The sequence below is a fragment of the Grus americana genome, chromosome 12 (assembly GCF_028858705.1).
Source record: "Grus americana isolate bGruAme1 chromosome 12, bGruAme1.mat, whole genome shotgun sequence".
NCBI lineage: Eukaryota > Metazoa > Chordata > Aves > Gruiformes > Gruidae > Grus > Grus americana.
Genome location: NC_072863.1, coordinates 23,217,287 through 23,240,179, shown reverse-complemented (window position 1 = coordinate 23,240,179; position 22,893 = coordinate 23,217,287). Strand labels below are relative to the sequence as shown.

The window sequence follows — 22,893 nt, the reverse complement described above, 5'->3', positions numbered from 1 at the left end:
AATCCCAGTGTTGGCCCAAAACAATTTCTAGCCACGGTGTCGAGAGGGAAGGTAGTTTGACAGAGCCATGCAGCATCCTTCAAACGCTCCGTGGAGTATTTAGTAGTTTGGTGTGATGGCTGGGGCGGTTGGCGAGGACCGCTGAGCACTGCCCATGGGGAAGCAAACGCGCTCGAGTGTCTGGGTCTGCCGGCGTACACACGTATGCGCGTGCATGCACTGATAAAGAATTTTTTTTCCTGTGTTTTGGGTTATAACGGTAAGCAAAGGGCACAGCTCATACATGGCTTGGTCAAGTCTCCATGGTTTCGCTGCAGTGGATATGTATTTGTGAAAATATACCATTTGCTTGAAAACACTGGAGACAGCCCTTTGGTGTTACTGAACGCTGTGTTTTCAGAGTCAAAGAAGAAAGGGGCTCTTTGTGTCTCTTTCTTCTTTTTTTTTTTTCTTCACAGTGCCCTGCTAGAATAATTAGTTTGTCTGAAGTTAGTATTTCTTTTGAGTACAAGCTTCCAGAACCAAGGAAAGCGAGCGGTGTGCCTCTTGCCATCGAGGATTACTAGAACTTAATCTTTCTGTGCAAAGGCAACCAATCTCAGGCATGCAAACAGGGCTCGTTTAACTGCGCGCCAGCGCTTACAGGCATTGATGTATGAAATCCCCTGCAAATTCAGAGGTACTTGCTGCTAATCGCTTCTCCACCTGCTCGTCCACCTCCATCCCCCACGTCCCAGAATCCGGCTATGGGTGTCAGTCACCGGAGACTGACGGTGACGCGTGCAGCCGCCGTTCGCCAGCGCCAGTCCCAACCTGCGCTCCCCGTGCCTGGGCTGTCGCTGCCCGTGGGGCAGCGCGGTGATAATTTTACCGTCATTAGGACCTGACTTTCCTGTTGTGCTCGGAGGTTTGCGTGGAGCTGCGCTGGGTGTGGGAGCTCAACCCCGGACTCCAACTTTTAAACAAACAAAGAAGCTGGGAGCAGCAGAACTGGCTGAAATACTGAAATACAATCAGCACCTTGCCATGTTTCTCGTGCAGTACGCAGGTAAAGCATGTGTTTCCCGTGCTTTTCTGGAAAGTGCCTTTCTCTGAGAATGTCCTGTTAGTGGTGTTTGCATAGAGGATTATGTGGAGTTGACAGAAAAGTAACTGTCGAAAGCCTGCCGGTCTCATCAGCGTGCCTGGGCAGCTTCTGGATCAAAGTGATGATTCTAAAGCTCTGACCGTGACACTTGAGCTAGGAGTACAGTCGAAATGAGTGTGCAAGCCCAGCAGTAGTTTTTGAACCTGGGAATTATTCTGGGAAAGCAAATGGTTGGTATTGAAATGTAATTTCAGAGCCTCGATATCTTCTCTCTTTTCCCTTCCTTGCTGTTTTCTCTTTCCTAATTGATTACTGCAGATGCTCTGTACTTTGGTTTCTTCCAAAGTGTGTTTCTGTAGAGCTGAAAACCGCCAGAATGTAATCAGGTGGCAGATCCTGGAATCCAGCTTATTTCTAAAGTGCATTTCTAAACGTGCAGCAAAGAAAAGGGACCCCTGTTCAGGCTGAGCAACACTTATGTCGTGTATTTGCCAGTGTTGGCCAAAGGTAAATCCATATTTATAGTAAAGCCTGTGTCAGCCCATTTCTTAAGTTCCTCTTGATGCTGGGTGAGAGAAGTTTCGTAAGTGGGCATAACCTACGTGGGGTTTTTAAGTGTATCATTAAAACGCTTTTAGGTATGTGAAAGTGTCAGAGTATCTGCTATTAGTTTTTTTTTTTTCTTTGAGTTACTGGGGAGAGATTTATGTACCCGCTTTTTATTAACTAGTTGGATGTCAAGAAACCCATTCGAGTGTCTGACTGAAGCAGTGTGAGGTTGCTGTCAGAGCGTGCGGTTCCCTCGTCTGTCTCCGGTTTGCATGCCTCAAGCAGTTCTAGGCTCCTGGTGTCATTTGATTGAACATTAGTAAACCCAGCGGGGAGGATTTTGCAAAAACCCTGGAAGTGGAAGCTCTGTCGGGGGGCTGTTTTCCTGTAAAATCACAGGAGCCTTGCACAGCGAGCTGCGCAAACCCGCGTTGGGGGTAGAAGTGTTGCCAGCACGTTCAGCTCTCAGTAATAGGAACGATCTGTAAAACAGTGCTTTTCAGTCCACGTTGTTGACTATTTCTGATTTCTTTTTTTTCCCACTGGTCGTTAAGGCAAAGGGCCAAGCTCTGTTAGCAGGAGCTAGCGCTTGCAAAATGAAGTCCTGTCCAGGGTCTGGCACGGGACCCGGTGAGGGTAGATACTTCCCTTGATTTATGCCTGGAACATTGAGATCTTTCCTGTCCCCCTCCAGGCCCTTTCAAAACTTGTGCTGTGAAAGCTACAGCCATATATAGCATCAGCACGGACCCGAATCGGTACCTGCCCGAAGGGGTATGTGGGGCTCTGCGTTGTTAATGCTCTCTGGGACAGCGGGAGGCTGCCGTGCGTCTGCCCGTGAGACACAACTTTGCATCTGTTTCCAGAGGTGAAGACCACCTACAGCAACCCGCTGCTGAGTGACAGGACTTGCCAACAGTCGTTTCCTGCTCGTCTTGAGGCATCTTCACTCTTTTCCTCAATCCATTTTTTCTAGTGAAGAATCTTCTAGTCCAAGTTGATTTTTTCTTTTTTTTTTTTTTTAAAGTTTTTATTTTAAAATGTTTAGTCACTGCATTATGGCAGCTCCTGATCTCTTGCTCCTAAAAATTCATTTATCTAAAAATCCCTGGAGACACACACTGGGTGTGCTTGGAGGTGAAGGGCACGCTAACACCTGTGCTATGTATGGCTCCCTAGAAATGCTGGCACCAGTCTGACACTCACTGAAAACCCTAATTTCTCTCTTCCTCCCCCTTAGCTTCTGCACAGCACTTCACTGCAAATGCAGAAATCTGCTGATTTCTGCCTTTCCTGGCTGCCTCTCCCCAGAGCCTCAGGAAAGCTGAGTAAAACCCCGAGGCTTGCTCCTGTGCTGGTGCTCCCTCCCTTCCTGAGCAGCCAGCTCAAAATAGCCAAGGATGCTTCGTTAAGGTCGGGGGAAAAGTGTTCGTGCCTCGCAATCGTACTGGCTGATTCTGCCAGCTCTTATCTTGCTCTGTGCCCAAGAGAAAAGCTTTTCTGCAGCTTCAGCTTTCTTCTCTGCACGTTCCTCGTACCCAGCGGGATGTGCTTGGAGCTCAAGCTGAACGGCAGTGCGCAGAAATGATAGAAGAGAGGCAATTGGTTCTGAAGGTGGCTGCTGTCCGTGGCCTTTACCGATATTAGGGTGGAAAATCTGACATCATGAGGAGTTTCTTACTCTGAAGTGCATCGGAAATCTGCTCCCTGGCTTGGTTTAATTCTTGGAGCAAGCTCCATGCTGCAGGAGAGCAGCAGGCGAGGTCCCCGCTGTTTGTACAGCTTCCATTGCCCGCTTTGCCGTACTGCCCTTTTCTTTCATGGGTCGTTTACCCTCTTCAGCTTGGGGAAGTGAGAGCAAAGCTTTCCCAAGGGGTTTCTCTTCTGTGTGTTGCATGTGCTGTAACGTGCATGTGGATGGTACTCGTCCCGTCGCGGGGGCCCTGGAGACGAAGCTGCTGCCGTGGGTGCCTGCGCCCGGAGCCTCCCAGCTGGTGGTGGAGCGGAGCCTTGTTCAGGCTGTGGGCAGGCTCTTGGGACAGGCACCTTTTCTGCTCCCCATAACCACCCTTGCAGGGGTGCAGACCTGTCTCCTGAGGTAAAGGAATGTTTCTGTAGGGGAAGGTGACTCGGTGACCATCAGCAGTAGCTCCTGGCTTTCTCTGCTCATGGAGCCTGCAGCAAAACCCAGGGCAAAGTGCCTCTGGAGGTGGGTCTTGGGGTCCTGGAAGACCTTGTTGGAGGAGCTACCAGGATCTCTCGTGTGAGCAGGACTAAGAATAACTGCATCCTCTAGCGCTGTTTCTAGACAACGCTATCCAGAAAATACATTTGTTTTTGTTTATGGCTTGTGAAGGAGATACTCAGCTTCCAGCCTGTGCCTGCAAAGAGAAATATGTTGCAGCTCGTGATTTCATCAGCTACCATTTTCTGTAACTTCTGAATATTTCTGACTTGTGGAATCCTAGTCTGAGGCTGTATAAGGACAATAGTGGGCTTCTCTTCAGAGCACTTACACCATGTGCTCTGCATGCCATAATGAAGCTGTAAATGCAGAGAGTTAGCCTTAAAACCAAGAAAGTCCCATTTCTGCCTTTTGAAGAGGTTTAGCACTGTGGAGGAGTGTATCAAATGAGAAGGGTGGCTCTACACCAGTTCTTGTGTTGAGAAATAATTGTCTTGGAAGAAAAAAAGCTGTAAATTGGAATGAGGTTTCACAGCAGGGGTGCAAACTGTCCTCCTTTTCTCATGCAGTTTGGTATGTTTTTTGGACACGAAGCTTGATTTGAAGCAATCACGTTTTAGCTCTTTATATCTTACATCCTAGTGCAGGGACTCACAGGAAGAAATCCTTGCTGCCTCAAAGTGCGTTGCTGGCCTTCGAGGTATCAATTGGAAAAAACACAGTAGGGAAGTCAATCGCTTATTCTGGAAATCTGAGAGCAATATAATAGTTTTTGGTTTTGTTCGTACTCTCGTCCTTTCATTGTACTGGTGTGGCTGTTTCAAGGTTGCTCTGTAAGACACGACTGGTGTTACATGGCTTGAGGTTGAAAACAAACCAGATCCTCCAGTGGGAACAAAACGGGGGTTTTAACTGACCTCTTTGCTGATCTTGGTGTGGTCCCTCAAATAGGATGACCTAAGCCATGGCTGGATGGGACACGGATCTGCCTTAATCACACCCTGTGTGGTCACCTTTGAGCATTAATCTGACACCATGAACTTGTACCAGCACAAAAATTGTTGCCGCATTCATGTCTGGGGATCATGTGTTGCATCTGTTAGAGAGCATATCTGATTACTTTTAATGGAGAGACCATAAATAATAAATTTTTTGGAAGTGGGATATTCGTGAAGTGGCTGGAGCAAGCCCGCAGTCGGTTCTCCCAGGAGCGTCTCTGGTTGTCTTTATGATGCTTTTGCTAGATTTTGCCCACATCTCTCACGTGCCTCACGTGTTGGTAGGTAAAAATACATTTGTTGAAGTGAGCTGAGCGCATCCCCATCCTTTAGGTAGTTCTTGACCTCACACTGGACGTCACTGGACGGAGGTGCATTGCAGACCGATACCTATTTTTGGGTAGCGTTGTTTATTTTTGTGGAGTAGAGCACCAGCTTTGGCACAGTTTAGAGTCAATCTGCCTCTATGTCCAAGCTGGAGGAGGAACCCGTCCCCTGAAGATGGCATTCTCGTCTTAAGGCTTAAGACTGTGTTTGAGCAGCACAGTGGAGTATGTCCAACGTGGTATCAGCTTTTAAAGTAGTGTTAGAAGACGAGACTGAGCCTAGCTGTTCCAGAGGTGGTTATCAGTGGCTCCCCTGTGATGGGCCTGGGAGGAGCTGTTGGGTATTATTCAGGTTTCCCCACCCAGCACTGTCTCTCTCTGCTCCTCTGTGTGCGTGCAGGTGAGCTTTTATCACATAACCTAACAGTTTTAACTCTGCAATAGGCCTTTTCTTGCTAACGAGGAAGAATTTGGCTTTGAATTAAGTGACATCGGATTAAAAACTTGTGTGACTGCTTTGACATATGCGGGTCCAAATGAAGAGCTGGCTCTTCCTTCACTGCAGCCTGTTCTGGTGTCACTCTTCCTTTGAAAAAGTCAACTCTGTGGGTGGGTACCAGTGGTTCCTGGCGTGCTGCTCAGCCCAGGACGTTGGCAGGTAACACAAGGTGAACATGGAGATGTGTTCCTTGCTGGGTTGCAACTCATGTCCTCCTCGTCCTCTTGCATGTGATGAGCTTCATTCATTTAGGCAACCGGTCCTGTTTCAAACTTGGCAGGACTCCTTTTGGAGGGTGTGTCCCAAGCCCTGCTGCTGGTCCCTCTGTGTGTCGGTGCTGCTAGAGGTTGGTGCCGGCGCTGCAAACTCGCCCCCGTGCTGCAGAGCAGATTTGACGGGTTCTTAGAGCCGTGGTGAAATTTAAGATCAGCCGAGAGGAGAGGGATTGAGGGGCTGATTTGAGATTTCCTTACACCATCTCTTCCTAATGACACGTAACACCTGGAAGAGACTGTGCTGCAGGCTGAGCCTGCTGCTGCTAATCCCCCGAACTTGGGAACGACTCCGGGAGCCTTGGGACAGCGTCTGTCCGGTCACCAACTCAGCAGTTGTGTTCCCGCGCCTGTTCAAGAGCATTGTACTGGCAGTCACACCAGCCTCCCCTTCCCCTTTGCTCCTCGCCAGCTGTTTAAACAAGTTGTCGTGACCAGGCTGACCTTTTGGTGCAGGAGATAACTGGGAGGAGAATGCTTTTAATTACGGAGCTGCCCTCCTGGGCTTTTTGCAGGGCTTGAATTCCAGAAACATACCTTTTTTTTTTTTTTTTTTTTTAATTGCTCTTCAGGTAGCTGCCTTTGGGGCAGTGTTTACTGATGTCAGCGCCTGAGCTCTGGATGTTTTCAGGTAGAAATGATATAAGACAAGTGAAACAAGTACTTATTAATTACTGTTCGGTTCTCTGTCACCATGGTCTCTTCTCCTCCTTTTATAGGTCCCCTCCTGTTAATCTGCATGCTGAAAGCAGGAGAGACGTGTCTGGCTCGCAGTTGCCCGCTGGCTCGCAGCTCTGCAGTGTTTGTTTGCGGTGGGGAGGCGGCGGATAGTCAGGGTTGCAGGCTCTAATGCTGAAGACTTAAGAGCACTTGTGGGTCCGTCTCTGCTCCTTCCTATGTATGTCAGGTTAGGGTTGGAGCTTCGGTGAGCAACTTGGATATGCTAATCCTAGCAGAGCATTATCCACTTCCCCAGAGCTGCAGTAATTTCTGCCTGGGGCACGAGCTGCATCAGATCACGGGGGTCCCTGGGGCTGGCACGGGTGCCCGGGGCGTTGGGCAGTGGGGAGCAGGGCTGCCCCACTTCGGGGCTGGCAGGAGCTGCTCAGTTGGTTCAGGCATTTTCTTGTGCCTTGACTCCCGACCCAAGTGGCAGGGTGCTGCCCTACGGCTGAGAACTTCCTTTGCTTCCTGTACACCCCAGTCTTTGTCCTGTAGCTAAGGAATCTGGTTTTGTTTCTCCATAATAGATTAATAAATTTTTTTTTGCAAAGAACACAAGTGGTTTTTCACTCCTTGTTAGCTCACCTCTGCTGGACACCGCTGCCTCCCCAGCACAGTTGTCAGAGCAGATGCAGCATCCGAGTGCTCCTCTTGTACCGCAGAGCAGGATCGAGCATCCTAGCTCAAACCGATGATGGAAATAACTGGAGTAAGTAGCTGCCTTTGCCCCTCAGTGGGTTACAAGGTAATCTCCCGAGGTGTGCATTGCACCCAGGGACTGGGTTGTGCTGCGTGGCGTGTGGTCTTCAGCCGGAGCAGGGCATCCTTCCCTGCGCCCAAGCGTGGGAAAACACACTTTCAGGTTTCCTGTTGCCTTTTCTATCAGCTGGATAATAAGAGATAAACCTTACAATTGCTTCCTTTCTGTTCTCCCTGTTTCTTCACTGCGTGTGGCCTCCCTCTATTTTTAACTCGCTGCATTCGAGATTTGTTTTCCTGAGCCCTCATGACCGCAGTGATATTTTGTCTTTGGGGTATTTAAGAAACAGCATTGTAGGCATCCCACATAGTCGGGCGTGACTATTGTTGCTGCCAGCTGAACTGGACGCTCCTTGTGTTCTCACCTTTCAGTAGTGAAGAGAAGAGCCCTTCTCTATCCACTCCCCTGTCTATTTACAGCCCTGCACAGCAACCATGTTTATTAGCAAGTTCTTGGAAGTGGAGTCCTCTAGAATAGAAATCACGATGCTGCAGTGTGTCTAGAGAAAGGTTTGGTACGAATCCCTCGGCCCGTCAGTGCGTTGCGGCAGCGTAATTGTTGTCTTTGGTTCTCCTGTAGTTCTGCTCGTTTCCCCCCAGAACACAGGCACACCTTAGCAGAAATAAAGTGATAAAACCAGCTACGTGTGGGTCCACAAAAAGGATTTGTTTGGGTCGGGTTTTCCATTGACTGTTCTGAGTGAGTTTACTGAGACAAAGATAAACCCAACTGGACATTTTAATGTCCCTTCAGTCACGCATCCCTGCAAGCGCTGGATAGGATGGATGGTGGAATAACGAACTTGGTGCTCAGTTAAGGGCAGTATACCTCTCTAAAACTCACTGTGATTACGTCCATACTTGAAGCTTTATGTCTGAGGCCTTTGCTAATTTGGAATTGTTTACAAAGTACTTTTTTTCTCATTACCTATAGTTTTAAGCAGACCGTTTTAGAGAGCCAGGAATGGTTGGGGCCGCATTTTGCTGGCGCATAAGTGCAATTAATTGACCATCACCTGCTATTTGTCCATCGCAGATCTGTGGACAGGTTTTGCCTTGGGTTTGTTGAGCCATACAGTTGGGCTTCTGTAATACCACTTTTGTTTTATTTCTCCTTAGAAATGCTCTCTTGTGATCTTAGGAAAAAACTCCGAAGTATTTTCCCAAATGTGTCTTTTATAACCCAAACTGTCCATTCCTTTAAAGCTGTCTCATTCAAATGCCTCTTGTGTCAAAAAAAACTTATTCCTTTCCCTGCTTCCACTGTATCAACTACCACATCAGCAAACGCTGTTCCTCTGCATCTTTTATTTCCACCGTGACCGAGTTTTCCTGTAAATCTTTTGATTTTCATTGCAGGGTGACTGGGATCATCTAGGGAGATCCTGTAACCATTTAAACAACCAGTTGGCTGTAGTAGGATGATGCTGGAAAACAACATCGGGCTTCAAAGCTCTTATAGACGCCTGAACCTGTACTCGGGGTGCTCACAAGAGAGAAGATGGGAGCAGAGACCGAAATCCTGGTCTGGTTCCTCTCTGAATTTCTCTCCTGGTGATGTGTCTTGACAGTGAGGGTTGGCCAACGTTCATTACCCTTGCCTCCTAGGAAGCAGAGGGTGGGGATATGGATGTAGACACCTTACAGGGATGGTGAAGAGGCCACTGAAGATAGTTCCAGCTTTGGTCAGCCAGGTGGGACAACGTCAGGAGTTACACTCCAATGGAGGTATTTCAGGAGGAGAAACCACCGGAGGGCTGCAGTTGTCAGGCTGCAGGAGCCCGGCAGGACCGCGTGCCATCAGCATTACAACTGAGCCCCCTTCCTGGTGCTCGCTCCTTCACCTGATGGGTTGTCTGAAACTTCCACATGCAGAACTTCAGGCTTCAGCTCCGTGTTGCTGAAGTGCTTGGACGTTTGGGGGTAGCGCGAAAGCCATCACGCCAGCCAGTGTGTACTTCTGGCAGCTTTTGTTCTGCTTCATCGTATTTCTCCTTACTTCTGCTTCTTAACTGTTGCTTTTTCTTGGGTGGTAAACACGTGCTTGGATGTTTCCTGTGAAACTTGGGCTCAACACCGGAGTAACTTGTCCTGTGTAGGGATGGGAACGTTTGTGAATGAGGAAAAACTCAAAGCTGCCAGGAAATACAAAAACGCTTTTTCCGAGTGATCAGCTAAGTAATTTTTGAGCAATATTCAGGCTATTGGTTACTTGATATTTCAGAGTGCGCAGTTAGTGAATATTTAAAAAGTTGCACTATATTTGAAACTTAATTCTGGTCTTCCTGGGTCTGTGTGTGTCCAGGCTCTGACAGTGGATCCGTCCCACGACTGAGGAGGGGTTTGGTCCGGTCGGCGAGGTCTGTGAGCTCTCCTCCTCGGGGCTGAGCACAGCAGAGCATCCTTCCTCGGCTCCGAGGGAGAGCAACTGCTTTCCAGGCTCCTCGAATAAAAATTGCAATAGCGCTGTACATTTTTGAAGATCATTTAAGACATGCCTTGTTTTTTGCTTGTAAATAATTCCAGATGAATTCACAACTGGTGACAAATTGGGTGAAACTTAAGTAACTATTAAAAATGTATTCCGTGATTGGAAAAAATAGAAGAAAACATTCTGGCCTCTGAGTGTCCAAACATGACATACTGTACAACACCAGGGAGAGGCACCCGTGGTTTACAGTATCAAACGGTTTGATTTGTGTGAGTGTTAGGATTAATGTTTGAGAGTACTATTTTAAAGTGGTATCAAGGTAATGTTAAGATCAGGCACAATTCCTCCAGGCACCTGAAGGGCTGCTTGTGCCTGGGGCTGGGCGTTTCTCTTATTACTGTGGTCCTGAAGCATCGCAAACCAATTTAAAGAAAATCTCTGAGTATATTTTTCTCTTTTAGGCTTAAACCATCTGTCCTTTGATCCTGCTAGCAACGGCAAATCCCTGCAATTCGGCTGCGCTGCTGGCCCGCGGGTGTCGGAAAGCCCAGCTGAGAATGGAAGCGATCCGGGCAAGAAGAGGAAGAGAGCAAACGTTCCTCCAGGTGAGCCGAGTAGCAGCTCGGGGGCTGGCAGTAGAGACGGCACCTACGTAAGCATAGACCGAAAATAGCTGCTGTGCTGAGGTGGACAGATGGAAAGGGAGCGGTGGTCTGGTACTGCTTGCAGTCAGACCGGTGTTCACAGTTCCGTGCTTGCACGGCTTTGGGCAAGTGCTTGTTGCTGTTCCTATGCAAAACAAAAGCAACTTTTGTATAATTTTTTTTTTTTTTAAGCCTTGTGGAATCTCTATACCTGTCCCAATAGATTTATCTTTTTTTTTTTTTTCTAATTGGACAATATCTCCATATTAAAAGCGTGACCGTAATGAAAAGCATAATAAGGCAGATCAGGCTGGATGACTGGTGACATTCACGTTTAAGATAACGTAATAAAAGCAAATTGTTAAATGGACCACGATAGCTTATGATGTTGCGATATCAGATCTAGGAGTCGTACTGAAGCTGGTATCTCAGAAACGTTCCTCGTATTTCTCACAGAGTGATTGGAAAAAACCCAGATGGAATCATGTGTTTGCAGATTATATAGTGGTTGAAAACTGCAGTTCCCAGTGCGACTGGGGAAACGAGGCATCTGCTCGTGTTGTGAAGAGGAGATGTCCCGCACGTCGTGTAAACAGCAGTCTGTGGGACTTAGTCGTGTAACTCTTCCGTAGAGAGGTGCCAGGTGCGGGAGGGGAAGGACCAGGCTGGACCAGAGCAGCGGTGCCGTTCTCTTCCTTGCCCGCCTCGTTGAGGAAGGCGATGAGCAGAGCACGCGGTTGCAGAAGGAGAGGTTGAAATGTAATTGGGTAGAGAGAAAGTCCAGCTCCCTGAAGAGAAAATCCGTTAAAGGAAACTTGAAGGAAAATCTGGAACTTTACAGACAATAGTCCAGCACAGTTGAGGGATGGTTTTGAGATGCCGATGGTGAGGGCAGAGGAGAGCTCCGCTGGAGTGTGGAGTGCAGCCTCCTGACCGAGGGTTTATCCTGTCCTTCTGATGGGTCTCCTCCCATTTGTGTTTGAATGAACTCAGTGCTTTATAGTCCCTTGAAAATATTCTTTTTTGCAGCTACTCTCTATTTTTCTCTCTAGATTATGTCTGATAAGCTTTTCTTGTTACCAATGTCTGCCTCGTTCACCCTTCTACATCCTCATTTCTTGATTCAACTAAGATGAATTGCCCTAAGGTATCTCCTTGCAGCCAAGGCTATTCTCTGGTTCCCTCTCTTCCTGCCCGACCTGGTAGCCTGTGCGTTCTCACCTTGACAGAGGAACGGTCATAACTGAAGTTCAGGCTTGTCCCAGCTCTCCCGAAACAAAGGACTTACAAAACAGGGACAGCTCGGCACTGACATTTCCCAGGAGAGGTGGGCTATAGATTGCAAGAGCTGGTTGGTTGCAGCACGACCGAGGGAGATGCTATACGTAATTAGAAAATGCTGAGGATTAGAGATTTATACAGGTCCCAAAGGAACCAGAATTTTTTCCAACAAGCATTCATTTTGTGAAAGCTTCACCAGGAAGACAGCGTGTGGGACAGCTCCGCGACTGCGGGTGGCCAGGTTTGGTGGCCCTGCTCTGGTTTGGGTGGCTAGCTCAAGTTTTATCTTTTCTCCTCAGCAGAAAAATGCCCTGGGCACTGGCTGTGGATGAGTCCCTCTGTGTTTTTTCCACAAGAAGAAAAAAAAAAAAGTTTGTGTGGGGATTGTTTTTTTAGTTCTGTTTTGTTGTTGTTTTTCCAGTGCAGAGTTAACCTCGTGCTAAACATTTTATTTTTTCTTTTTGAAATCAGATATTTTTGCGTTTGGGCACCTCTCGTTAAAACCTCTGCAAATGAAAAGAACAAGCCTTGTCTTGGTGGTAGATGGAAGGAACCAGCTGCAGGCATGGCTGACCCAGCCAAATCACTGAAGAAGATTTGAATGCTTAGTTAAGCCACATGTTTGTACAATGTTAATGGTTCCACCTGGATTGCCAGATAACTCTGCTAGACCTTGAGTAAATAGCACTGGTACTGCTGCTGTCAGCAGCATGATGTCATTCTGTGCTTCATTTCCCCTTTTAGGAGGGAGGAGAAACGTCTTCAAATGTCTGGGGAAGTACTGTCTGCCGGAACAGACCAGCCATCCCAGTTAAATCCAGTGCAATCGTGGCAATTTATACCTGCTGAATGTTTGCCTTTGTTCATAAATCTCTTGGGAGGAATCAAAGCGTATCCCTTACCTTTAATCGTCATTCCTTTAAGGCCCCTTAGAGCTGTTGATTGGAGTGAATAAAGCATCTTTAGATGCTCTTGGAAGGCAGTGTTTTCATAGACCCTGCTTCTGTAAAATGTCGTCTGCTCCAGAGGGACGGCACTGGTTGGTTGGGGTTTTTTTCCATTTGACTCTTTCCTATGTGTTAGGTTCATATCTGGTTTTGGATGCTGATACTGCAGAGCCTTGCTGGGCAACGTATGCCCCACAGAAGGGTTAAGATACGCGCTAAGCTGTTAATCGCTTTTTTTCATCCCAGCAGATGGTGGCAGAAATCTAAACCTCGACTCCGTCCCGATGGGCTTGCCAATGTCAGACCCAACTGCCTGGACCACGGCGATGAACAACCTGGGGATGGCTCCCATGGGCATGACGGGACAGCCCCTCCTGCCTGGTACGTGAGCTTCTCCAGGCTGTGCCCAGCCTTGCTTTCAGACACGTCTTTGGGAAGAACCTATTTCAGTTGAGTCAGATAAATGCCTGCTGCGTACAAAACCCATTAATAAGCTGTGTTTGAAGTGCATTGATGTCTGCAAGTGATTCATTTAGAGGCCGGTGTTTTACAACTAATTTCAGAGTAAATGAGAATACCTCGTTTTTTGATGCAAACAATGGTTGTTGTGGGGTGCCTCTAGATACTCTGCAGTGGACCAGCCGGAGGAGAGTCCCACGCGGAGCTCGGGAAACCAGGGATATCAAGTAACATGTTATTCTAAGCTGAACTGGAACTGCTTAAAAGGAAGGGTGGGAGGGAGATGAAGAGGAAAGCAATAGGGCAGGAAAATGATATGGCAGAAATTAATGGAGGTTTCTGCTCCAGAAATGACCATCTTGTAGTCCAGAGTACCCGTCCTGCCCAGGATGTCCTAGAGAGCTGTTGTAGGAACAGAGCTGGGCTGTGCCTGCTTTCTCAGCAGGGCAGGATGCCCGTGCATCAAAATCCCGAAATGAAGTTACTGTTTCAGTGCTTTACTGCATTAAGCGCTTGAGAAGGATGCTGCCTCCTGCCTGAACAACCGCCCGCTCACGTGGGGAGGGAGTCTCTGTTGGGCAGCACTCTGCAATCCTGTTTCTGCTCGTGCGGCAGAGAGCTGATGGTTTGCTGTGCAAACTGTCTTTAACTAACAGCACCACTTAACTGGCTGTAAGTTTTGCATGCCGTCTGCGCTCTTCTGTCCCTTAGGCCTCGTTCCACATTTGTCTTTGCTGTGGGGGTGTTGTTTTCATGTCATTCTGCTGCTCACATGCTTCTGTCGAGTAAAAATCAATAGCAGTCTGTCCTAGGAGAGCACGCAGGTTTGAAGCCAGTCTCCCATTCCCTGCTGTAAGAACAGGGGAAGACTCGTGAGCGATGTTCGTTTTGATCCTTTTGAGATCAGGAGGTCTGCACCCAACACAAACAGCTCAGAAAGTTGTAGAAGGAGCAAAATGGGGTTTTTTGTGTGTGTGGAATGGGGCTCTGTCTAAAGATCGACTTATTGAAATCAGTACACTTGTCTAGTTTGCAAGGTGATGCCCGTAACCCCGTGTCACAAGCTGTCTGCACTACTAAACTACTTAATGAAACCAAATGGGATCAGGTTTTACACTGTTTCCATGTGCCACAGATTTCTTTATGTGGATAAACCTTACGGGGCAGGTTTTGACACTAGACGGGAGATCGTGTCTACAGGGTGGAAAAGGAAGTAGCTTATTTGAACAGAGAAAATTTATTTGGCTGAGGCAATCAACAATTAAATAGTTTTTAAAAAGTTGTTATAAGGGCACAAATCTAAAGTCCTGGTGAGTCGTGTTGCGGTGTTCCCTCTCTATTGTTTGTTCAGCTCATTTTCACTGGCCCGTGTGGGCAGAGCGCTCCGTTTGCTGTCTGAATGAACAGCTGCTGTATGAGTCCAAACTACTACCTGACCCTTATTCTTGTCCTCGTTTAGATTTTGATCCTGCTCTCGGGATGATGACTGGAATCCCCCCAATCAACCCCATGATGCCAGGCTTGGGGATAGTCCCCCCTCCCATCCCTCCGGACATGCCTGCTGTGAAGGAGATCATTCACTGCAAAAGCTGCACTCTCTTCCCACCTAACCCACGTAACTGTCTAGCGATGTTTTCTCCTGTTTCTGCCTGTCTGTAGAGCAATACATATGTGTGTGTATATATGTATATATAAAAATGTGTATATGAGAGAAGAGCCATTACGTTGCTCTGGGGTGAGTCACTATGACTAGGTGCTGGCAAGCAAAGTTTCGAGGTCCTGGTGCTGCTCATGTTCTACGAGAGGAGCTCAGTGAGCCTTGCTTGCGCTAGGAAGAGTGTTTGGAGGGCTTCAGGCTCCGAGCTTTTCTGGAAACAGGCTGGTAAACGTGCTTATTCTCGTACAGCACCTCAGCAGTGCTATAAATCTGCTGCTTGGTGGAGTGGAACGCAGTGTAGGTAGGTGGATGTTTGAAGGAAGCCAGGAAGGTATGGTCATCTCTGGGGAGAGGCGGGCAGATGAAAGGAGCACGTGCTGACAACCCAAAAGCTAACCTGGACAGCTTTCTTTCTCTTGCTCTCTTCAGATCTTCCCCCTCCAGCAACAAGAGAGAGGCCTCCAGGGTGTAAGACGGTGTTTGTTGGTGGGCTGCCGGAAAACGGAACTGAGCAGATCATTATGGAAGTGTTTGAACAGTGTGGGGAAGTCATAGCTATTCGAAAGAGCAAGAAGAATTTCTGTCATATCCGCTTTGCTGAGGAGTTCATGGTGGACAAGGCGCTTTATCTGTCTGGTAGGTGCACGTATGTCGCAGGTGGCACCTTAAAGCTCTGGGACAGAGGTGTAATGACTTTGTAGTTATAACGACAGGCTTTGGTGCCATTGGGAGATTTGTCCTGTGTTGTGTCAGTTTGCCTCTTTTTCTGCTGCTATCGCATTTCTACTTAAATACATGAAAACAGCTCCTGATAGGAAAGATAGCGATGCTTTGTTATCTTGAGTACTGCAAACCTCTGCAGAATATTGGGGTGAGGTACAGGGTCCACCCCTGTCTTGCCTGGGTACATGTTCAGCAGATTCTGTAGATGATGCTTAAGGGGCCTATAAAAATTTGCGTTTGCTCTCAATTGCTTGTTAATTGGATGGTGTGCTTGACTTTTATCGGTACTTGTTTCCCGGTTGGTTGTCAGAGCTGAAACTCCTGGGCCCCTGTTGCCTAGGGATCCCGTGTTCTGCATCCGCAGGGTTTTAGGAGGTTTGTTTCATGGGGGACAGAGACCTCGTGGTTGGTGTTTGCAAACTGCGTGGCTGGCAGGTTGTGGGCTTCCAGCCAAGGCTGCGTTTGCTGGGCTGGTTACATCTACCCTGAGCAGCCGGGGCTTTCCACCTGACTCTTTACCATTCTAGACAAATACAGTAATACTTGCTATTTCCACGCTAAAATCCCTTCCAATTTCATTCTTTCGGTATATTAGCAAACCAGTGTACTGCCTCTAAAGCCCGTACTCTCTCCAGAGAGGCGAGATTGTCAAGATAAGCGAGGGAAATGCTCTTTGCCGTTTAAAATAATGGCAACTTCTCTGTATTGTGTTTTGACTGATTGCAAGCCTTGTGTCTCATTCCAGAGACTGTTGAGTTGAGTTAGATTTGCAGTGCCCGTTAGTAAGAGCAGGGTCTCTTTGTGGTTGCCCCTTCTACATGGCCAAACCAGTTTCTTTAGCCGCAGGCGTTCTCTGCTTACAGTTCCTCCTGCCCAAAGCCACGGTCATGTGCATGGTCATCTGTGTCCTCCACATGCACTCGTGTGTTTGTTCTTTGTACAAAGTCTCTCCGTAGTTCAGATTTTCTTCCGTGCATCCCACCTGTGCTGCTCTTAATCACAGAGGAAAACCTCCTGGCACGTTTGATGTGAAACTCCAGAGAAGGAGTCCTGCAAACCGTGCTGGCGAGAAGAGTTCCCACACAGCGGACGTGCACGTTTGCTGACCTTATTCCCGCTCCAACCGGATGACGAGGGCTGTTCCAAAGATTACTGCCATCCATCTGCTGCTGTCTTTGCCATGTCTCATCTCTTGTTCCCCCGCTTCCCATTCCCAGCTCCTGAAGTTTGCAAAAGTGGGATCTGAGGCAGCTCTGCTGTCCCCACGTGAACGGCGGGGCTTAGTCCCACGTACAATTGCAGTTGCTGTTTGAGACCCAGTACCCGCTCTCGTTTAGAGGCGGAACAGCCCATGTAAGATCTTGCCTAGCATGTGCAAAACTCAGGCAGGTAGCAGCAACCCCCCTAACAGCGTTTCCTTCACCGGCATCGCTCTCTGTGCACTAAACTCTTCTGTTCAGGGGCTTTCTGGCTCTGGAATGAGAGACGGGCAGTGGTGGGTGGTTGGAGCCTGGGGTAAGTCACCTGTCCTCCCTGAACGTTGTTGTCATCGCTGCCAGGCTATCGCATCAGGCTGGGCTCCAGCACTGACAAGAAGGATACTGGGCGCCTGCACGTGGACTTTGCTCAGGCTCGGGACGATCTGTACGAGTGGGAATGTAAGCAGCGGATGCTGGCGAGAGAGGAGCGCCATCGCCGGAGGCTGGAAGAGGAGCGCTTCCGCCCGCCCTCCCCACCTCCTGTCGTCCATTACTCCGACCACGAGTGCAGCGTTGTTGCCGAGAAACTGAAAGGTAAGTGGTTCTGTGGGCCACGGCCGCCCTTCTGTGCAGGTGCTGGGACAGAGATTGGTGTTCTCCAGTGGTCATCTTGCCGAGCTGAAGTGACGGTGCAGAGCCCGTTGGGAATGAACCCTCGGCCAGCACACAGCAGCTCCCCTAGCCATCTCTTTTCAGAGTAGTTTGTCTTTTTGTAAAAACAAACCCGTACCTGAGTACAACAGTTTCTTCCAAACCATTTTTGTTCAAGTTAAAAGGACTAGTGTAAGCCCTAAGACCTTCTTTGAAGCCTAAGTTCCATGAGTGGCCTGATTCTTTGGGAGCTGGAGGATGTTTTCTTTCATGGAAGAGTACATCCGAGTAGGCACATGAAGGTTTCCAGTAGGTTTCTAGCAGTTGGTCCTCCTCTTGCTCCGCCAACTTGATGTTAGACCTGCCTTCCTTTGAATAGCCCTGAATTCAGCTAATACTGTGCTTTCAAGCATTGTCATGAGCTGCCCGAAGGAAGTTGACCTTAAGAGCGCAGCCGTGCCAGAAAGGGTCTGAAAGCCACGCAGGTGTTTGTTGTACAAAGGCGTCCTTTCTTGCTGCAGATGACACCAAGTTCTTGGAAGCCATCCAGACCTTGCTGACCTGGATAGAGCGTGGAGAAGTGAACAGGAGGACTGCCAACAACTTCTACTCCATGATCCAGTCGGCCAACAGCCACATTCGCAGACTAGTGAATGAGAAAGCAGCTCATGAGAAAGAGATGGAAGAAGCTAAAGAGAAATTCAAACTCGCTCTCTCAGGGATTCTGGTTCAGTGTGAGTAGCGTTTCCGTGCTGAATGTTGGTCGTCTGTTGTTGTAGTTGTAATTAAGACGCTTAATTTCTAGAGTCTGGAAAGGCCACACTAAAGGGGCTCCAGGAAAAGAAGCAGCAATCGCTTCTGTGCAGCTACAGTTAATTTATAAGCGTAGGTCTTTAACTTGGCGAAAGTTTCTTGTGGTACTTTTTATCGGAGTAAGCCCACATCTGGGGGGAGGAGAGACTGAATTCTTAATTTTTTTTCCTCTTTTAATTGTAGTCTATTAGTAGTTCTGTCATCTTTTCAACTCCACTTCTGCACACAGCCAAGGTAAGTTCCTGGTAATCTGGTGCCTCAGCGAAGTGTACAGGATTTATTCGCCAAAGGTAGGAAGCAGCAGAGTGTTCCCAACACCCTGTTCTCAGTCACAACTGAAAACCTGTTGCAGAACAGCATTTCGAACTGGGGCTCTCAAAGCCCAGTTCTTTATTAGACCCTGAAATCAAGGAAGAGGCATGGGCTGTGTTAGTTCCAAGATGTGATTTATAACAGTTCCTCAAACCATTCATCGCCTCTTACACACCTTTTTTTAGAAAGTCTGAATATTTTTTTAAACTTTTTTTTAAAAGTACCTTCTCCACAATTGTACTAAATCTCCTTGAGCCCCTTGGCTAGGTTGTGAGCATGCTTAATTTTGGTTTTATATTCAATAATTTTGGCTGTTACTTGTTTGATACTTGATTTTTTTTTTTTTTTTTTTTTTTAAATTCTGTTCATAGTAAAAAAATACAGGCACACGGTCCGGAGGGAAATACAGTAAGTAGTAATAGAAAGTGGCATGCAACTCTGCTCTATAAAACGCCCACTGATCTCTCAGCCGCTCTTAGCTTAACCTAAGTAGCAGAGAGCTGATTTCATGTGGTAAGAGTTATGCCTACTCCAGCGTCACAAGTGTGCCAAATCAGGTAGACGTACTTTCTGCTGGTGGGTGACCTCTCATCCCAGGAGAGGCATGTTGCATTTCCAAAAACCTCTGCAAATTTTCTAGGAAAATATTTTAGAAGGAATAAACCTCCAGAACGAAAGAAGCTGGTGGCTGATGCCAGGCTCCTGTCTCTGCGGTGTGTGTGGGCGGGATGCTGTCGTGCTCGGGCGACGCCACTTTTTGGGGCAACACCGCTGGGCAGAAGAACATCCAAAGTGCCAGCTTTCACGGTTGGCCTGAATCATCCCCTTTTAGAGAGCGAGCGCTACCCGGGTGTGCTCGTCGCGCTCATAGGCAGCGTTGCACAGCGTATTTGAGTATTTTTCAGCGCAAAGCGTGCCTGCCTTTTTTCCAGTTGAGAGCCGATGCTGATTTCCCAGTCGATAGTTACTCTGAGCATTTGACGCTGGCCTGGTGAAGTCCACACTTTTCTTTCCAGGCGCAGGGTCCCTTTCCTGAGCGTAGCTTCAGCACAGTACAGTGTTATAAGAAAAAGCTAGCCAAACCGCTGCCTGATTCCACTTTTTTACTCCTTTACTCCTCTTGTTCGCCCTCTCTGGATGATATTCTGGCCTGATTTGACTGCTGATTTGATACTACAGTCGAGCAGATAGTGGCCGTGTACCATTCTGCCTCCAAACAAAAGGCTTGGGACCATTTCACGAAAGCTCAGCGTAAGAACATCAACGTGTGGTGCAAACAAGCAGAGGTTGGTAATTTTTTATTGTGTTAGATCCTCCAGCACAGTCTCTTTCTTGTCAGGATATTGATGTTAAGTTTGCGCAATGCTCGCGTAGATAACGCCACCTTAATTCACAGTGTAAGATGGGAATTACTCAGTCGTCTCTTGTGTTACAGGTAATAAATTTTCTCTTGGTATTTGTGTTACTAGTAGCAATGCATTGAGATCTGTATGCTGATTGAAGCTGTGCACGACAATAATAGTTATCGATCTGTTTTCTGCTGTTTTTAATGTTAAAGCAAGAGGGATTTCTAGGGAGGGGTTAAAAAACTCCCAACAAACCCTAAGTGTCATCGGAGATCTGCTTTATCACACTTTTATTGACAGACTTGAGGGGGGGGGGAAATAATTGCAGCTGGGCGATCTGGAAAACCAAGGGAGGATGTTCTCATGGTTGTGTGTATCCCACGCAGACATTGCTAGTGAAATACAGGATTTAAAGGTGGTGCCGAGGATGGGGTTGATGGAGGAAGGCATGCCACTCAAACCGCTCTTCCTGCAAGAGGAAGAATAGTTCTCAGTCCCTTATCTGATCCTATCAAATCTTACTGGAGTCGGGCACAGTGTCAGAAAAAATAAGGCTAAGGTAAAGACAGATTGTCTCTTGGGAAAGTGGTGCTCTTGGGAGATGTTTGTCCTGGAGTCTGTGCTGAAACACGTGCCGCTTTCTGTCACCTGTGCATAGGGATGTCCCGTTGCTTGGCCGCTCCTGGCAGCGGAGCCCGTCTCGGTGTTTGGGGAGGAGGAGGAGGTGGCCGTGTCCTGGGAACATTGGGGGGCTGCCCCATGGTGGGGCTCCTGGCCAGAGCTCGTCTCCCCTGGAGTCTGACTTCTGTGTCCCTTCCGTAGAAAGGTTAATGCTCAAAGTGGTACCAGAAGTATTGTCACCCTGGGCTGTGAGCAGTTTTGAAGGAAAGAGCAAGAAATTGTATTTTTCTTGCGCGTTAAGCTTTTAAAGTAGGGTGGAACTTGAATGGGTTTTTACCACCAACAATAAAAACTTCTTTGAAGTAGGACCCAGATCTGAAGTGTAGAAAAGAACTGCTGTGAAAATACCTGCCTTTTATCCTAACGCAGGGAGACACTGCTGTGTTTGGAAATATTCTTTATTCACTGCAGAAACGCTCGCAGTTCAGAGCTGATCCTGTCATTTATGTGTCAGAATTACGGCAAAGCCGATGCTTTCTCATCTCAGCAGAACCTTAAGAAGGTTTCCAGCCCAGTGGGTCACCGGCGTTCGGCAAAGCCACACTGGGAATATCAGTCTGGGGCCTCCCAGCTTCTCTGGGCAGCCTGTGCCAGGGCCTCACCACCCTCATCGTAAATCACTTCTTCCTCATGTCCAACCTAGCCCTACCCTCTTTTCGTTTAAAACCGTTGCCCCATGTCCTGTCCCTACAGGCCCTGGTAAAGAGTCTCTCTCCATCTTTCTTGTAAGCCCCCTTTATATATTGAAAGGCCATGGTGGGGAGTACAAATTTAGTGACACGCTATCCTCTCTGCATGTCATATATTGAAAGGCGACAATCGAGTCTCCCCAGAGCCTTCTCCAGGCTGAACAACCCCAACTCTCTCAGCATGTCTTCCTAGCAGAGGGGTTCCAGCTCTCTGACCATTTCCATGGTCTCCTCAGGACCTGCTCCAACAGCTCCATGCCTTCCTTGTGCTGGGGACCCCCGCACTGGACACGGTGCTCCAGGGGGGTCTCATGAGAATGGATGGTTTGAGGAACCCACGCTGCAGGTGATGCAGACCACAATATGTTGGGGCTGCGAGTGCACACTGCCGGCTTATGTCCAGCTCTTCACCCACCAGTACTCCAAAGTTCTTCTCCCAGAGCTGCTCTCCCTGGCCAGTATTGATACCAGGGCTTGCCCCAACCCCTGTGCAGGACCTTGCACTTGGCCTTGTTGAACCTCATGATGTTCACATGAGCCCATTCCTGCAGCCTGTCCAGGTCCCTCTGGTTGGCATCCCTTCCCCCCCCAGCATAAATCTTCCTGTGGTTCTGTGTTTTTCTCAGGTGTCGAGTGCCTTAATACAAACTTGGAAAACAAGTCTATCCCAGCAAAGCCAGAAGTTGCCTTTCACCTTAAAGATTATTTAACATCAAAAGTAAATCTGGGCAAAGCTGAGTGGCTGGTGATCCGTGACCACCGTGAGGTTGGGTACATGCAGGCCACCTTCCCACGTAGCTGCGACCTGAGGAAAATCTGGAGTTAGATAATAGCCAGCCAGTGGCCTTCTGGTAAAAAGCAGAGGATGGATCCTCCGCAAGGTTGGAAAACTCAAAATGACTGTGTTTTCCTGGGAAGTTTCCAGCTGCGATCTCCCCGTGAGACCGCACTTCTGGGACTTTCTTTCCAAATCCGGCTGAGTCAAACCTTCCATAGTAGCTAAAGGAGGAGCTAAGGTTTCGTTTCATATCCGATAAGCCGGGCGGAGAGTCTGATTCAGATTATGCCTCTACTTTGAGCCCCAGTGCTCCTGCTCTTTCCTGCTTACTGAGATTGCTTACTATGACCGGGGTGGGAGCACTCTCTCCATCTGGAGCTGTCTTTTGTTCCAAGGTAAGTTCTCCCGGTGGGAAGAGGCTGTGAGACCACTGGTGAAGCCTCTCCCAGGAGTACTTGCTGCTGGGCTCAGCCACTGGTCTCCCCCAGCTTAGGGCCTTCCCTTCAAGGAAGGCGGACCCATGAGGTGCATCCTCTTGGTACAGCTTTTGGCAGAATTTAATCCTGTGGGTCGCTGCATCGGAGGAAGCCTGGCGGGCAGCTCAGGGAATGGGTTCGTGTTGGGGAGTCATTAGGCTAGGCCAGGTTTTATTTTCATCAGTGATGACTTCAGGCGATTTTCCCAGGCGGTGCCAGCAAGTCCTGCAGCTGCAGGAGCTCATTAAGAAGCCGTGGTGAGACCTGGTGAGCCACCATGCTGTGGTACCTACCAGCCGGCATATTCCCCTGCTTAGAAAGTGCCTTGCTGGAGTGTTTGGCTTCTCTGATGCTTTTTCCTCTCCCACCCTGGGCTCCTCCTTGGGCACAGTCAAGGTGCTGGTGAAT

At 48.3% G+C, this 22,893-nt stretch overlaps 1 protein-coding gene across 5 annotated transcripts in view; it reads left to right on the top strand.

Annotated features, from left to right (window-relative positions):
- The window catches only part of ENOX2 (ecto-NOX disulfide-thiol exchanger 2), a 40,950-nt gene that overhangs the window by 2,358 nt on the left and 15,699 nt on the right, over positions 1 to 22,893 (top strand). For 3 of the 5 annotated variants that reach the window (XR_008578940.1, XR_008578939.1, XM_054839268.1), the window contains exons 2-8: positions 10,291 to 10,434; positions 12,948 to 13,082; positions 14,620 to 14,775; positions 15,247 to 15,453; positions 17,100 to 17,333; positions 17,912 to 18,124; positions 19,695 to 19,801. Coding sequence is in view for 3 of the 5 variants with exons in the window: in XM_054839268.1 (XP_054695243.1) it covers positions 12,986 to 13,082; positions 14,620 to 14,775; positions 15,247 to 15,453; positions 17,100 to 17,333; positions 17,912 to 18,124; positions 19,695 to 19,801 (1,014 nt within the window). In the remaining 2 variants the exon portion in view is untranslated. Of the gene's footprint in view, positions 1 to 1,028; positions 1,049 to 10,290; positions 10,435 to 12,947; positions 13,083 to 14,619; positions 14,776 to 15,246; positions 15,454 to 17,099; positions 17,334 to 17,911; positions 18,125 to 19,694; positions 19,802 to 22,893 lie in introns of those variants that run through there. The other 2 variants (XM_054839266.1, XM_054839265.1) reach the window with 2 other exon arrangements.